This window comes from Vanellus vanellus (genome assembly GCF_965231255.1).
Source record: "Vanellus vanellus genome assembly, chromosome: Z".
Classification (NCBI taxonomy): domain Eukaryota; kingdom Metazoa; phylum Chordata; class Aves; order Charadriiformes; family Charadriidae; genus Vanellus; species Vanellus vanellus.
Genome location: NC_138908.1, coordinates 70,770,792 through 70,787,671, shown reverse-complemented (window position 1 = coordinate 70,787,671; position 16,880 = coordinate 70,770,792). Strand labels below are relative to the sequence as shown.

General features: G+C 42.3%; 1 protein-coding gene across 4 annotated transcripts in view; it reads right to left on the bottom strand.

Annotated features, from left to right (window-relative positions):
- The window catches only part of EGFLAM (EGF like, fibronectin type III and laminin G domains), a gene marked incomplete at its 5' end in the record, with an annotated part of 73,704 nt that overhangs the window by 34,839 nt on the left and 21,985 nt on the right, over positions 1-16,880 (bottom strand). For all 4 annotated transcript variants that reach the window (XM_082497261.1, XM_082497259.1, XM_082497262.1 and 1 more), the window contains 3 exons: positions 7,670-7,836; positions 14,143-14,290; positions 14,556-14,673. In XM_082497261.1, the coding sequence (XP_082353387.1) occupies positions 7,670-7,836; positions 14,143-14,290; positions 14,556-14,673 (433 nt within the window). The remainder of the gene's footprint in view (positions 1-7,669; positions 7,837-14,142; positions 14,291-14,555; positions 14,674-16,880) is intronic.

Here is a 16,880-nt window from a genome sequence, read left to right as displayed (position 1 = left end):
AAGAGATGCATCTAGGTAGGGCTTTTCTGGCACGCTTTGCTTAGGACTCCATCTGCCTCCACTGTCTCTGATGCTCCTGAAATTAGCATCCTAAGTGCATTTTTAGGCTATTTTTTAAAACACAATTCAGACCTCAAAAAAAGAAACTTGCATAAATATCACCAGGTTTTCACACACATAATCTGCTTCTGCCTCTCCCTGGAGTGCTGAACTGTGCTGTGAAGGGCTGCGGGTTGGGAACAGCCAGTTTAAGCAGTAAGAGGACCCTCGCAGAAAATATCTGTGCTTTTCTGCACTCTACATAACAAATTCTGCTTAAACAATGGTTTATGCTTTTTAGCTATTAAAATTTGCCAGAAGCCGGGAAGAAAGATAATACAGGCAACTGCATCACTATCGTTACTTGAGATTTCAGCACGGTTAAGGACAGACCTTTGATAACCATTAAGGTAATGGATTTCATACATTTGCATTTTCCATAAAATATTTTGAGTCACTTAAAAACAGCACAGGTAATCCTTGCGCTACAAAGCCTCTGTACAGGATGACCATGTGTGCTTGTTCATTTTAACGTCCACAAGCTGCCCATATTTTCTCTTAAGTAGGCAGGTCCTTCACATTGCAACAGGCAGACATGCAAAGTCTTGCTGGGCAGTGGCCGCCTGCGGAAAGTAGACCTGACAAGCCAGAAAATGCCACTTGATGGTAATGATAGCTTCACTACCATGACTGAACAATCCAATGGAGCCAGTGACAGCTGACGAGGCTCAGCAGACTTCCGGGGGGAGCAGTGTGGGCACGGTCCTATCGGGGCATTTGTGCCAGTCTAACTGGGGTCAGCCACCCTCCACCTCTGTGGAGAATAATGGAAAAATATTTCACTGACCTGATTCAGGCAGAAGAGCACTTGTCTAAGTTTCATTGTACTCTCTCTTCCTTTGCCGTGACTGCAACCCAGAAATCCTGGCAGACAGTTATGAAATCAAGCATGTGTGTACCAGATACGAACACGTGCCCTGGCTGGCTAATTGGCCACCCACCATACACGCTGTGGGAGTTACTTATGAACGGGCTTTACATGTTACATCAGCATACAGAAATATTAGAGGTAAATGAGTAGAGGTAATGAGGCATACACATTTCCAACGAAAACAACATGCTAGGCTGGGAGAGAACATGTGTAAACCTTTCAACTCTAACATGTATACCAAATCCTCTGTAAGTAATACAATTTCATAGAATCATAGAATGGTTTGGGTTGGAAGGGACCTTAAAGATCATTGAGTTCCAACCCCCCTGCCATGGGCACGAACACCTCCCACTAGACCAGGTTGCTCAAAGCCCCATCCAACCTGGCCTTGAACACTCCCAGGGATGGGGCATCCACAACTTCTCTGGGCAATGTGTTCCAGTGCCTCACCACGCTCACAGTAAAGAATTTCTTCCTAACATCTAATCTAAATCTACCCTCTTCCAGTTTGAAGCCATTACCCCTCATCCTATCACTACATGCCTTGTAAAAACTCTCTCTCCAGCTTTCTTGGAGGCACCCTTCAGATACTGGAAAGCCTCTACAAGGTCTCCCTGGAGCCTTCTCTTCTTCATGCTGAACAATCCCAACTCTCTCAGCGTGTCTTCATAGGAGAGGTGCTCCAGCCCTCTGATCATCTTTGTGGCCCTCCTCTTGGACCCGCTCCAACAGGTCCATGTCCTTCTTATGTTGGGGTCTCCAGAGCTGGAAGCAGTACTCCAGGTGGGGTCTCACGAGAGCAGAGTAAAAATCACCTCCCTCGACCTGCTGGCCACACTTCTTTTGATGCAGCCCAGGATTCAATTTGCTTTCTGGGCTGCAAGTGCACGTTGCCAGGTCATGTTGAGCTTATCAATCAACATCCCCAAGTCCTTCTCCTCAGGGCTGCTCTCAATCCATTCTCCACCCAGTCTGTATTTCTGCATGGGATTGCCCCAACCCACATATACAGATATGATTTTAATGCCACGCCACTTTTACAGAAGTGTAAATCTCCTGAGTGAAGTTATCACTAAACTATATCAATAACCACCAGCATGCAATGAGACCTGGTAACTTAGGAGAGACAGGCAGTTCCCCAAGCAGAACCTGTGCCTCTTTCATCTGGCAGATCAAAATGTTCTATGCTCTTCCAACAGAAGACCTTGGGAGACAATATGTACCCATTATTTTAAACCAGGCAATGATTCCTTTCACCTTATTGAACTGGTACAATATTTAGAGCCTGGAGAGAGCAAAGTTATGGCTTATTGTGGCTGGTAGAAAAGACTGCTTTGAGGCCCTTCTTCAAAGACCTTCAGGACACAAGTTTGGCATGAACAGGAAAAGTATGACTTTGGAAGGTATTCTAATATCCACAGGTCTCTAATATGGCCCCAAGTCTCTGCTTTCACTCCCCCTGGCTCCACCTGAGTTTCAGCCAGAACATACTACATTACTCTACCTGCTGATCAGTGAGCAGTTTTGGCAACGCATAATGCAGCTGGGAGCAATGAAGACTTGGAGATGGACTCTTTTCTACCTATGCCTGAATTTATACAGGTGAGCGCACACACCAGTGATGAGACCAGAGCCCACTGTCTTCTCAGTCACCTTGCTCTGCTTTACATTTGGTGTTTCCTCACTGGATGTGACACGATACCCACATGTGACAAAACTGCAAAACAACAGAAAGCAGAGAAGCTAACGCAACCTTTTGTAGAGAAAACCCCACATGAGCCCATCTCTTAAGAGCACTGTGTAGCTTGGGGGAGAGCTCATCTCGTAATGGGTGGCAAATCAGTGACAATTAAGCAAAGTGGTACTCTGCTTAACCAAAACAATGACTACAGAGATTATAAGTGTGCTTTATTTCATTAAATCAGTGTTTCAGTGTACAAGGAGATGAAGCCTGTTTAAGACCCTTTAGCAGGTCCTATAATCCTGGTTTATAATTAATTGGAAAACCTGTGGGGGGTCATGAACTTTGGACAGCTTCTTTCCAAATAATCAGGGATTAAGTTATACCAAAGAAATCTTTCTCAAAACAAACAGAAAGCCACACAATCTTCTGTTTTGTTGTTTAGTTGGCCACCATCACACTGATCAGGAGACACAGGAGAGAGTAGGAGGTAGACCACCGGGCACTGCAATGCGGGCAGATTGAATGGCGGTGTTAACGGACTGACTGCCTTCATGCAGAGCCCCTCACTGGTCTAAATTCAAAATGCATCAGGGGCATTTTAATCTGAGTTTTATTCTTGTCAGTGACTCACAGTGAGGCACTGAATATCACTTGGCCTGTCTTTTGCTTTTTGTCCCTGTCTGCATAAATACGAACACTGCCTTTGTAAAAGCCTTTGGAGATCTGTGGGAAACAGTTCTGCAGAAAACCTTCTCCGTTTGCTATCTCCAAGACACATCACCATCCTTTACATCAAGGTCTGGGCCCGAGGGACCGCCCTTTTCCTGTGCCTGAGCCTCAGCAGACACATTCAAGCACCATGCAGAATATGTAAGCACCTGTGCCAGTGCCTCGCGCAGTATGAGCCTGCTGGTGACAGCCAGGACCAGAGGAAGGGACGTACCCAGGTTAAGCAGCCACTTCTGTCACGTTTGCTGTGGAGACAAGCAGGAGGGTATTTTTAACAGAAGATGCTTCCTCTGTTGGTCTGGCAAAGCCCAAGGCTGCTGACCTTCCAGGCACAGTGCAAACCCCATCTGTTTCCCCAGGAGATGAAGGGTATTTAAGTGATGCAGGTGATGACACTTTCTTTGTTTGATTCTTTGGGACAGTTTATTTTGTTGTTACTGAACTCGATAGTGAAATCTTTTTTTCAAGTAAATTGTCCATGACACATTGAAAGATCTGATATAGCAAAAACCCAACAACCATATAAGTGAAATACCTGCAGCCTGCATCTGTAATTAAAAAAGGCAACACAAATTGACTTAATACATCATTTCCCTGTAGAAAAAAAAAAAAAAAAGAAACCAAATCACAAATAAATAAGAACCCTTGGGGAAACTTGCCCTCTCTTTCCTCCCGGAAAATGGAGCAATGTAACATAAACCAAGCATGCATTTTTTTACCAGGTATGGGGGTAACTGCTTATAATCAAGGCCACATGTTCTACTTGCACAGACCTTGGGAGGTCTGTCACATGAGGTGATACTGTCAGCAACCCTTCAGAAAAGACGATTTCCTATGCTGACCTCAAACAACGTAGTCAAGACTGCTGCAGAGCAAGACAGCTTTTAAAACCAAATGAGAGAATTACATGGAAGAATGAGACAAACCCCAGCAGAAAACATCCCCAAATAGCATGGACTCAGTGTCTGCAGGACTCATCTCTGTCTCAGCCTGTCTAGAAGAGCTGTAAGAGACTCTACACAATGCAACATGGACCCTCAAGGTCCACTGCATTTGAGGTAACGCTGGGTTCTTCAGTTAAAATAAGCATCAGAAAAGCACTAATTATTTCAAAACAAGCATAAAAATCCAGGATATACAAGCATAAAGCTATAAATTTTTAAAATCCAAACACACCAAGGACCTTAGTGCCAGCACTATGTGGACTAAGTGTAATGCAAAGGAGCCAGATATTTTATGTGCTTCTGCCAGCTTCCTAAGGTATTTCAGCTATTCCTAATGAATATACAGGCACTCAGAAAATAGCATCAAATATTTTTGGCATGTCTCACTGTTTATTTGGGAGAAGATACCATTTTAATAATGAAGGTCGTAATTCATATGATACACACCACGAAGAGCAAAGGCACATCATTTTCAGACATGCCAACTGTCTGACACCTTTCCAGCAACCATAGGTGACTAAGAGGTATCTGCTGGCACTTTGAGAGATTCAGGCATCCGGTGCCATCTGAGACACGTTACTGTACCTGGGACATCCCCAGAGGACTGTCAGGTGTCTGGGAGATGCATGGGAGGCACATATCCTGCTGCAGGGACAGCTGAATACCACAGGACCTGGGGGACCTCCAATCCCCCTAATGTCTATACCTGAGCAACTGAAGTGAACAATTGGCCAAAGAAGGTAGCCATTGGCTTTCTGGCTACTAGAAGGGGGAAGGTACCTGCAGATACATAATTTGAGCCAGGAGTAAGTTTTACTTGGTTGCCCTTAAGCTTAGCATGCATTTTTTTTTGGTAACATTAAACTTGTCGACAGTTTAAGTCACTCTTAGGGTTTTTTAGTGTTTTGGGGAAAAATTCAGGTCATGCATGGCTTTAATCAAGAAATTTTTTTCACAACAGAAGTTTAGCTTTTCTACTAATGCACATTGTACTTGTGTATCTGGTTAACATCAAACTAGTTTCTTACACACACGTCACCAGTAAAGCCAAGTGAGAGCTCTTATACTCAGTTACACTCCTGTTTCCAGAAAGCCACAGAACTTATTTCTAAAGGTATGGATCCTTTGCTGCCTTCGAACACCGCTGCTTGCTCTGCAAAAAGCTGGTTGTTGTGAAGACAGGTACCCACAAGATAACACCGGCTTTCATGCATAGTGGCTATATGTAGCTTTTAATCCTATTTGCAAAATCCACCTTGGAAACCAACAGCAGAATGGCAAAGGAACCACATTTGCATTTGCCAAAGGGCCCAGAGTTTGCCAAAGCAGCCCTAAATAGAAGTGGCCTGGTGCAGGGCAGGAGCACACCACAGACACGACGTGGCCCCAGGCTGCAGGAGCTCCGCCTGCTCATAAGGGTCTCCCCCAAGCACTGCAAGCCCCTTGGCGCGGGGCAACCAACCTCTCAGCCACAGTGGCACCCGTGTGCCTACCACGGACCAGCACAGAGTTTTTGAGTCTATTCAGAGAGCAGTGCAACACGCATAATGCGATCACTTTTCAGGTCCGATCCAGGCACAGAGAATCAAGTTCATGCCCCCTGTGAACCTCTCCAGAAATCAGTCTTTATATATACTGGGCGTGAATTTCATTCCAAGCTCTACTGACAAGAATCCATGTTTTAGAGCCATCTCAACAGGTCTCTGCAGAACAGGCAGTTTCCAAAGGCAAAGTGCCTTTCCTGGAGTACTGCAGTAAAAAGTGCAGCATGAAGACTACTCCACCCTTATTAACAGAACTAAACACTTTATCTTTTCTGGCCAAAGAATTCAGCCAATCACATCCAAAGATAAACAGGATACCAAGGAGCACACAAGCGTGCCTGAGGCAGTAGGAGCTGACCCTTGAGGATCCAGGGGCCAAGGAACCCCAGAGCATGCCGCACCTTCATGAAACATTTGCTTCAGAAGTTAAACTTACGAGTTCAGCAGCCATAACAAACTTCAAGCAAAGTGTTTAAGGGATTGACTTTATGACAGATGGGGAAAAAAGAATGGAAACTGCCATATAAGAATCAATGAAAACAAGGGATTCCAAGATAGGGAGGCAATTTAGAAATAAATCCTTAGCGGGTTAAATTGGTGGATCACTAAGGATGTGGTCCACGTTTCTGCAGCTTGCAAATTCTTCTTGCAGAGGTCACAGTCCTACCTGAATACCAGCCGCTCATTTTCTACCAGTAAATTAAAGATGATTTGCATTTGAGTGTGCAGCTGAGAAAAGAAAAAAAGCCAGTTTTGTTGTTCTTTTTCATAGTTCATTAATCTACTAAAATTGTACCCAGGCATTTTCTTGCATGGCATTCTATCCACTACAAATGCCTTCAAAACTGTAACCGAAAAGTACTGAAACCTTTTGAACACAATAAAAATTTTGGGACATTAAGGATATAGCTCAGTTAGTCCCCATACCCTGCCAGCCCTGGCTCTGCTTCCTGCATCAACTGTCTTTGTGACATTGGGGTTTTCGTTGTGTGGGATTTGTACGTGATTTGTAAAATTCCAAATGTGCTCTGTGTTGGCTTGATTGGGATTCTCACATACAGCTATGACTTCGAGGGTGATGAGGAGCAACAGCACCTCAGAGTCAGTCCACAGAGACACTAGCATTGAGAGAGGATTATATCCCGAGGAAGGTCATCGGGAGATGTGTGCACCTACCCCTTATTGCAATGTGCATGCCCTACATTGCTACATAAATGTGAATATAATTGTTAACAAGTTGTGATTATTCAAGTATGTTTGAATGCATTTTCACCTAATATTTTTGCTATGCAGCTTCTGATCAAAATGGGATGCTTACTTGTTTATACCATTATTTTCATGACTGCACTTAATAGTTTAAGAGCCTTACTCCTCAAAAAAAAGTACAGATTTGCTTTGGTCTTTATAAGTTGTCTAAATTATAAATGTAATATATACAGTTCAGTTTCAAAGAACAGAAAAGAAAATGAACAATAGACTTGTCTCTCTCATTTCTCCCCATGATATTCACTCATCAGTTTTTCATGAAGCCAGCACAAAAGTCAGTAAGTGACGATCCAAAAATATCTGGCAATGACCTCCGGAGCAGGGAAATGGCATGAGAGCACTTCTGCCTGCAGCTTTTCAAATTTTTGCTTGCTCTGCTCCAAGGACCAGACTGAGACGTGTCAGACTGGGGGTGCCTGTGCTTGGAGAGTGACTCTATCCACCAGCAGCCCTCCACAGGATGCCCCAGATACGCTTACAGATATACTTTATTTTTATATAACTTTAATTCCAAAAAGGTGGTTCTACTTACTGAACATTCGGATGACATCGCTCGGTGCACTGGCAGGGCTGGATCCATAGGAGTTTGCTGCTCGGACGGCAAACTGATACTTAGTGTTTGGGAGAAGTCCCTTGAGAACCATGGATTCCATCTGGATCTGCTCTCTTATTACCGTCCAATTGCTGTCAAGGTCTGGCCTTCAGGATCAAACAAAGCCAAGATCATAAATAATTAGAGCTGGCTGTATAAATTAATTGCCTTTAAACTTTCCTGGGAAATACACAAAATAAATGAGATATAAGCCTGTTAAATCACCACTGAAATCCTTCACTTTTAAGGGGCCAGACTCTGCAACCATTACTAAGCTGCTAAGCCTGTGATATCAAAACTATACAGTAATACAAAACCAATATTCAGATTTTGCTTATAAAGCCAAGGAGGTTGTTTAGAGAACAGTTTGTCAAATCAGGTTCTGTTTATCTGTTTTCATGGATTTTGGATTCACAGTTTTCAAGTGGACATATATTGCTAGCAGCTCCCAGCCTCCAATTTGACTGTATAAAGCAATACTTCGCAACAGAAGGAAAGATCCTGATTTATTTATAAGAGTTTGTGCTCTAATGCCACTACGTCTCTTCAAACATATACAAGCATTAGCAGGATGAGAATCTAACATTTGATCTCCCCGGCAATCAGGTTAATACACCCACACTGGAAAATCTGGATTCAAAGTCTTCTCTTCAGAAAAAACAAACAAACAAACAAACAAACAAACAAACAAACAAACCCCAAAACAACAAACCCAGAACAATAATGCAGAGAACCTGTGGATTTTGAAACAAAATTCCCATGTCTGCCTTTGGCCAATGTCTGGTTAACTCCTGATTCATGCTGGAAGCCAGTGGCCAATAAATGCTTGCTCTAAGTGCCATTATAATCCATCTGAAATTGGTACAACCATTCACACGGCAGTTTGGTCTCAAATGTTTAAGTTCATATGCAGAGGGACATCAGAAAGGGGAGGGCTACTTCAAATAGTTTGAGAGAGTATTCTGATGATTTCACACCATTTCCACTCTCTCTAAAAGTGGTCTGTTATCAAAGATAATGGAATGAGAAGGTAAACAAATACAAACAAAATAAAAATGTAAACATTAAGTGTAGGCCACCCAAAATACTCAAACAGAAGGCTCTGAAAGTAAAATAGGGACAGAAATTACTTTCAGAGAAAATTATTCCAGTGGCCTTTTCTAAGATGTCCTTGTGATATTTATTACAGGAAATAACCTCCGAGTGCTCCCTGAATCTACCAATGTTTACATAGGACTAGCTGCAAATGTCTCCAACAGTCTTCCAATGAAAATTATAGCACAAGGCAGGCATTCTGTATTTGTTTATTTGCAGCTGGAAGGAAATGCCAAAGTTAATGTATGTTTTCTTTTACCGGTCAATACAAGATTTATTGATCACTGAGGTTTCATTGCTTTGTGCCAGCAGGGCAAATGCAGTGACAAAGCAGCAGCTCACAGCTGCCTGGCTGCTGTGCGCAATGGCACACAGGGTGAGAATATTTCACTGACTCGCCAAATATAAAAATAAAATCAGACAAATGCACAAGATGTAATGACAGCAAAACAGACCATCTTAAGTGACCCTCCACCACCATTTCCTGGTAGACGGGAGGCCATTTATTTTGGCTACTCTTTCATTGTTTCCCTTCTCTGAGCTTTTGATGCCTGGGCCAAAATGAAAATGTATAGTGATTTCCAAATGAAAGCTGTTAACATCGCTTCCTTCTACATGCTCACTTAGCAGTGTTTTCAATTTTCCTGTATACATATTTTTTTGGCTCTAATTCCAGTCCAAGGAATTCCTGCTAGCTGAAAAGCTGCCTCACAGTCTCTCTGCAACAGACCCCGCCGATGTCTGCGCCCGAATGGAAACACACGCCTCTTGATGAAGGGACCCAAAGGAAGTATTGCACCCTACAAAGATTTAGGAGATAACACAAAGCCTCAGACTTTGACGGCTGTCTCTCGCAAGACTTCCTTCTGCAGAGGTGGATAATAAAGGAAATGCCTGCAAACGTGTAAGTATCTGCAGCTGAAGAAGAGGGAAAGAGGGAGATTTATCACTTGACCTTTGCTATTTCTCGAGAATGTTCCCCATGCGAACAAATCGGTACAAGATGAAAAAATGGCAAACAGATGGGGAGAAGAACACAATAAACTCAGCTGGTCACTGTGTCCAGGGCCAGCCAGCTCCCGTGTTTTCTAAGCTGCAAACATTTTGTGAAAACTGTCTTCATGGTGCTTTTTTGCGTCAAATTTCAGTTTGTGCCAACTGTTACACTAGAATGGCTCATTTTGATGCCACTTTTCTCATCTTTCTGCAGCACAATACTCCCAGGACTGGCACAGGGCTGTTCCAGATGATGCATCTGCGCACGGGGAAATCAGACAACTTCCATGGGCATCTTCTGCTGTTGAGGTTACAGCTGTGCATCTCCAAAGCAGAAATGCCATGCAGTACGCATTTGGCTAGTGACAATGTCAGAGTGTTTTTAAGATAATAAACATATGGGTAAAGTCAATAGGACTGGACGGATATAAACCAAGGGCAGAATTCTGCCCCAAACACACCCAAAATATTTGGATGTTGCTTTACGTTGTAGTCTGGGGACTGATTCAGCTTAAGAAAGGAAATCTTTCTGATGCATAGAACAGCAATTTTATACTCACTTGAACTTCCTCTTAAAATCACCTGGAAATGATTTAACAGAGTGAGGCACCTGCTAGCAATCCAATTTTTATAAGGTTTTTGATTGTTCTTTTGTGCCATGTTTGTCCTCATCTCAAGTGGCAAATTCATCTCCGCAATTTTTTTTTTAAATATTCCTACAAATAATAAATATGCTGACAAGTACAACACATTCTTACTGGCTATAGAAAATACTCATTGCAGAAAAAAAAAACACTATAGGATATTTGGTTTAGTAATTATTATTATTTAGCTTTATTGTGACACTTACTACAAAACATATCAATCGATATTCCAGGTCAACCCTGAGGGAAGGAAAAGCAGGTTTCTAACCTTGTTCTTTTGTTAAATATTCCTCTGATGCTGTCTAACATTGTTAAGCACTTCCTCCCTGTTTCTACATCTTCCACTCCTCTTTCATCATTAATTACCTTTTCAAGGATTTAACCCTCACAAACAGTGAGGTAAATGTTGAGGTAGATGTATCTGTTTCATGTGTTAATCAGGGGAAAAGTATTAAAGGTATTTTTTGCTGGGCATTAGGAGGTGTGTCCCTGGTCAGATCTGGTGGTTTGGGTTCTTTGGAAACAAAACCAAATATGACTGTCCAGCTCAGTGCAGCTCCAGGGACAGATAGTTCAACACGGAATGGATTCAGGGATACACCTTTTTTGGGGGGGAAGGCTTCAAACTAATCAAGAAATCTGCCCACAATACTATGATGGATCTGCTCCACCCTAACATCTGTATACTGATAAATCTCCCCAGTTCTATCGGCAGAACCTGCATAGTTCATTGCAGCAGAAGTTCCATGTCACTACCAAAATACTGAAAAATGTCCCCCGTTTGTCAAGATTACCATTGAAAGCTCTTGACTCCACCTACCTACCAAAGACGTGAAAAGAAAGTGGCCTAATCCTTTTAGGGCACATGCTGCTGAAACACTTGTGGTTCTGTAGATGCTAGCTGACCATAAAAAATTGGATAAGTTAGTATCCAAGTTTAGAAGATTGGGTAGGCATTCAACAGATTAAAAATCTGACTATTTGGAGTATCAGAGTGAGAATACCCAAGACATTTTTGAGAATTAATTTTTTAGAGTATCTTCAGGAAAAACAACCAAACTAGTCTGTTTAAGTCCAGGGTCTCACTTTAGAGGTCTTCATAAGGATGACTTTTGTCACAAAATATTTCTCAGTATAAATCCACAGACTATTTACACGGAGCCTGAAAGCTTCCACAGGCACCATTAGCTATTTTGGGTTTAACATGCTCTTTTACACATTTCCTACGAACTGTACAGTGAGCAGTGAGACCTACATTTACCCTACTGATTTTCAGCATTTAGCCAAGCTGGGATTGTGGTCTCCTCAGCATCCTCTTAGAGTCAACAGCAGAGCACAGCCTGAGTTAGCCCAGCTCGTCATACATCTGAAACCTCCTGCAGCCCTCCACTACCAAAAGGTCCCAAGGGAAACCCACGCAAGTGCCTAAATAAAGGTCCAAATTTAGACCCCGAGTAGAAACAGACTGCAAGTTAGCTCTGGTTCTGATTAGATTCTGGTATGTGCAAACAATTAATGTATTGAATTTTCATGAGGTTTTAATCCCCAATATCACAGTTGAGCAAATGAAAAGAGTGTTTTTACCTCATCTCAGTCTCCTAGCATGTTTTTTCTAGGGTTAAATTCATAAAATTAGTTCTAAGGGGACTGAAATGATTTATACAATGTCATAGTTTTTAGACTTTTGTGCTGCACCCATGAGAAATTACAGATTTGCATAAGAAAGTCATTAATTTTCCAAAAGCACAGGATAATACTGTATAATACTTAATTCTAAATTCACTTGCACTGTTTTGTTTTGGTTTTGCACTGGTTTAATTTAACAGCTTTAACTTATGTTAATACATTTTATAGTAATTAAAACTATATGCAGAAAAAGACAATGAAGCTTAAAGTTAAATCTTTACCTCTAACTGCTATTAGGGTTTACGGCTCATTGAACTTTCTCCAAATATATAATTAAGCTTCCAAGTCTAAGAGAGCATAATCCCAAAATTAACAAATACGTTTCCAGCTTAGCTTTAAACCTCAAACTAAACAGTGTAATCAAAACATTGTGTTGTTAGCAAATTCTTTCCCAAAGTCTAAAACCAACGAAACACTGAAATTTCAATTACTCGCATCTTTCAACTTAAACAGTGAAGGCAGCTTTCCACTCTCTGGCTGAACAAAAGCATTCAAGGGTGCACTTTCAGTGCATCAGATGGAGACGATGGTGCCCACTTCTTCTTCCATTAGCAGTCCCCTGGTGCTATGAAGAGGTGTACATAAACCTGCAGGCTCCACTGTCTGGCAAAAGCACGGATGCGACACGACAGAAGTGCAGTCAATCAGAACCCAACAAAATCCCTTTCCCATCCATTGAGCAAATGAGAGAGAAGAGATGGGGAAAAGAGAGAAAGGCTTGGCTAACGATGGTGTTTGAAAAACAGATATTGGAGAAATTTCATGGTAATGCTACAGCAGATGCTGTACATCATGCTAGATGATGGCCCTAACGTATCTTCAGTCCTCATGTCCTGCCTCCCAGTGCAATGAATATTGGATGGCTTCCCACTAAATATGGGGCATTTTCATTCAAACACAAAGTGCAACGTAAGTTCACCAGAAGGCTTTCAGCCTGGGAATTCTTTTCATTATATCAATATCTTCTAGATTGTAACCACACTTTGAGCACTGAAAACCAATAGTGCTTTCTGTCTTTTTAATAACAACAAGTCTTTTAGAAAAATGAATGTGTTTTTCTGAAGAACGATTTTTTGACCTTTACAGCTCAGAGTAGTTAAGGAAGCAATTCTCTCTTCTTACCCAGGAACCTCAACTAAAACCTGTCATCAAGTGTTCACCCAAAGGATTAAACTTCCAAAGGCTGAATTTTGCATTCACTGTAAGGGTAAACATAGGGGTAAGCAAATGAAAATAAATAGCTCTGTATGCAGATATTAGCTTACACAAGCATATGAACAGTCAGGCATGAATACCTGTTTGTGCACACAGATACAACCACCTCCTCCTGACCCTTCATATGCATCTTATAAAACCAACTTGATTGGCAACTTTTCACCGTTCGGTTCTATTACTGCAAGTTTTCGAGAGTTCAACATAAAAGCAGAAAAAAAACCACCAACATCCCACCTCCCCCCCCCCCGCCCCAAAATCTAAACAGAAAGGCTGACATTTCGTGTAAACTTGATTAGCTTTAGGACAACAAAGCAGACCGAGTACTGCAAGCTCAAGACCCAAAAGACTTTTGTCAAGTAAAACTGTCCAACATACTGAGTTTGCAATGCCCAGATCATTTCCTATAGCAGCCCAGGGTACTCCTACTCAGGGGAACTGCTCTGCCACATACTCTATTCTCAGTATGGTTCAACAGTGTTTGATCACAGGAGAAACTTAAGATTTCACTCACCCAGGCCTTCATTAGAGGGAACAGATCAAATTAGGCCTTATTTTGGTCAATCAGAAGGTACGAATTATTGGTGATTTTATAACAAATTAGATTATTTCTGTTTTGTGTTTAAATTTTCATGGTAATTCAACACACATCAAGAGGAAAACTAACTGTACCGTACACAGTAAGTAAATAAATCATAAGAAGAATCTATATGCAGTTAGTAGTGCAGTTTGGGTAAAAAAAAATCCTGCAGTGTACAAACACTGAAATTCAGACTCCACTGGCAAACTTGCCTGATAAACTCCACCGTGTAGTACTGGATGGGAGAACTTCCCTCGCTCACTCCGGGCTTCCAGGATAACGCAACTTCTGAATCAGAAACCACCACGATCTGGGGCTGATAAGGCGGCGCAGGGGGCATGCACTTATCTAAGCCAGAGGAAACGCAAAGGAACAGCATTAGAGAAGCGGACGGGCTAATACACGCAATAACCCAACACCCACAGATTTGGGAATCAAATTTATAGGCTTCTCCCCTCACCTGTTGCCCCCCTAAAACCCCACACTTGTGGAAAAATAATAGTAAAATGTAACGATATGGCGTATGACAAGAGATTTAGGTGCGAGAGACCTGCTGTGTTACAGACATGTGCCCTGCCAGTTTTCCAACAGAAAGCCACGTGCGGAGGGTTACCTTGGGATAAGGTTGTCACATCTCTGGGCATGCTGGGCCGTCCTTTCCCTGCCCAGCCGTATGCTCCAACGCTAACGCGGTGTGGAGTGCCTGGCTTTAGATCACCGATAACAACTTCCTACCAGAGTCAAGAGAAGACAAGACAAGAACATTACGAAAGCTCTTCCACATAACTGGGGACGGCGCTGTGAGCTGGGACTCGGGGATCTTACATGACATTTTCCATGTAACCTCCTAGCAGGATTGTCCCCAGCCCAGCCCGGCTCAGAAGCAACAAACACAAACAGCACCACGTGTTTCCTCTCAAGCTGCAGCTTCACCCCGGGGGAATCCACAGGCATGGCCTGGACCCATTTCTCAACATAACTCACAAGGTTGCAGACCATTTGCATTTGCGGTCTGGCTTTTCTGCTGGTGAAGTCAAAGTCACATACTATTCCCTCCCTTGAGCCCGTTGCTGGCATTCGGTATCGGTCTGGTGCATTTTCTTTTTTGTTGTTGTTGTTGTTGCTTTTATTTTTGTTTTTCTTTTAAATCCAGAGACCATAGATGCTCCTGAGAACGAAGCGAGTTGCCGCAATGTGAACTGATGATCTTTAGTTTCTCACGAAGCAGAGATCAGTCCCATCACCTCTCACAATTTTCCTAGCCTAGCTATCAGCCTTGACCTGAAGCGAGCATTTCCCTTATTTGTCCTTCCGCCATAAACACAGAGAGATTAACCCACAGACAACTACTGCAAGGGAGGCGATGCTAACCTCCTCGTGAAGAGCTTGTGCTGCTGACTACTGTTCAGAGGAGCCTGCCCAAATCTCCCAGAAATTAGCAAATGTCACCAAAAAATACATTTTATCGCTGGCTGGTGCATATAGCACGGATCAGCTTCCAATATTTAAACCTCATCTTTAATAAAGCCTGTGTATAGAGATTCAGTATTCTTTACCTGCAGCCTACCTGTAGAGACAGGCAAACCCCAGATTTATGGATTTTGACGGCATATACAAGTAAGCAGAAATACCAGGTTTTACACCACAGACTGTCTTTGTGTGAAAAAGCACTTATAAAAAACTGGTTTACAGACATTTTTCTTTGTTTTTTCATTCTCTGATATTAAAAACATTATTCACAGTGCATGTGAAAATGCAGAGATGTCCTTTCTCTTCATGCTGGAACAGACTTCAAATCTGCGTTTCCAGTTGCAGTAAAATAGTAAACAATCTCAAAATTTTATTAACTGCTAAATTGCCTTGTGACAGTCTTTTGGACAAACTCTCCCTCTCTATTCTTTGGGGAACTTACATTATTACTAGAACATTGTTCGGCAACACCCTGCCATCTGTCATTTCTCTAGCCGTGGTTTTGGAGTTCCATCACTGATTTCCTATTAACACGGACCACCTGACCATCTTCCTGTTTTTCCATCATTCACCCTTGATCTGCTTGAATGATTTGGATTCATATGAGAGAGATGATAACAATGCTGGAAAAGTAACTGCCCAGAGAGAGGCTGCAAGAACACTTACACCGAAAGATTTATCTGAGTCTTTTGGTCTCGTAGCTGAAGTGACTGAGATCTTTCAAAGCAGGATCTGAAAAGCCAGCTGCTGAAAACTCAGCACCTCCTCCCAGTGACAATACTGATGATCCTGCTCCTGCTATTCCATCCTCTATGCCATACACACTCTCTGTATTTAAACTGTGTGCATTTGTTCCTGACAGCATCTCTCTTCTACTACATTCATTCCTATGAGAAAAAATCCTTCATTATGTGTCTTATTGCTTTCACACTATTCAGGAACTTGGCCCCTGCAGCGAGTGGGTTATTGATGTACTTGCCTCATATTACTACCTCCAGACTCAAGTCTACAATAACTAAACAGAACAAATCTCATTGACTGCAAGGCCAATCAAGATCGAAGTCTTAATATCTACTTGTGTATTTAAGATCAACATGTGTACCCTACTGCCCAGGAGCCTGGGAGTACGTATTTCATCCCTTTTTTTGTTTGTATTTAGGAGAAGGGTCTTAAATCCAAGTTTTCTCCATCCCAGAAGAGACACAGTGACCTCACAGATACGGAATTTAGGCGGTATGTGGAAAAGTTAGCTCCCCATCATTTTTGTAGTCTTTCTCTCCGGTCAGATTGCCTCTCTATTATGAAGCATGATACTCCAAACTGGACCTTACATTGCCAATGAGGCTTTACTAGGCACCAACCCCACCGTCTTGTCTTACACAACACTCTTGCTAAAACCCTGCAAAACGACATTTGCTGTTTTCATTACAATCTCACATTCTTAAATGGGGTGAAGCAAAGTGATGCT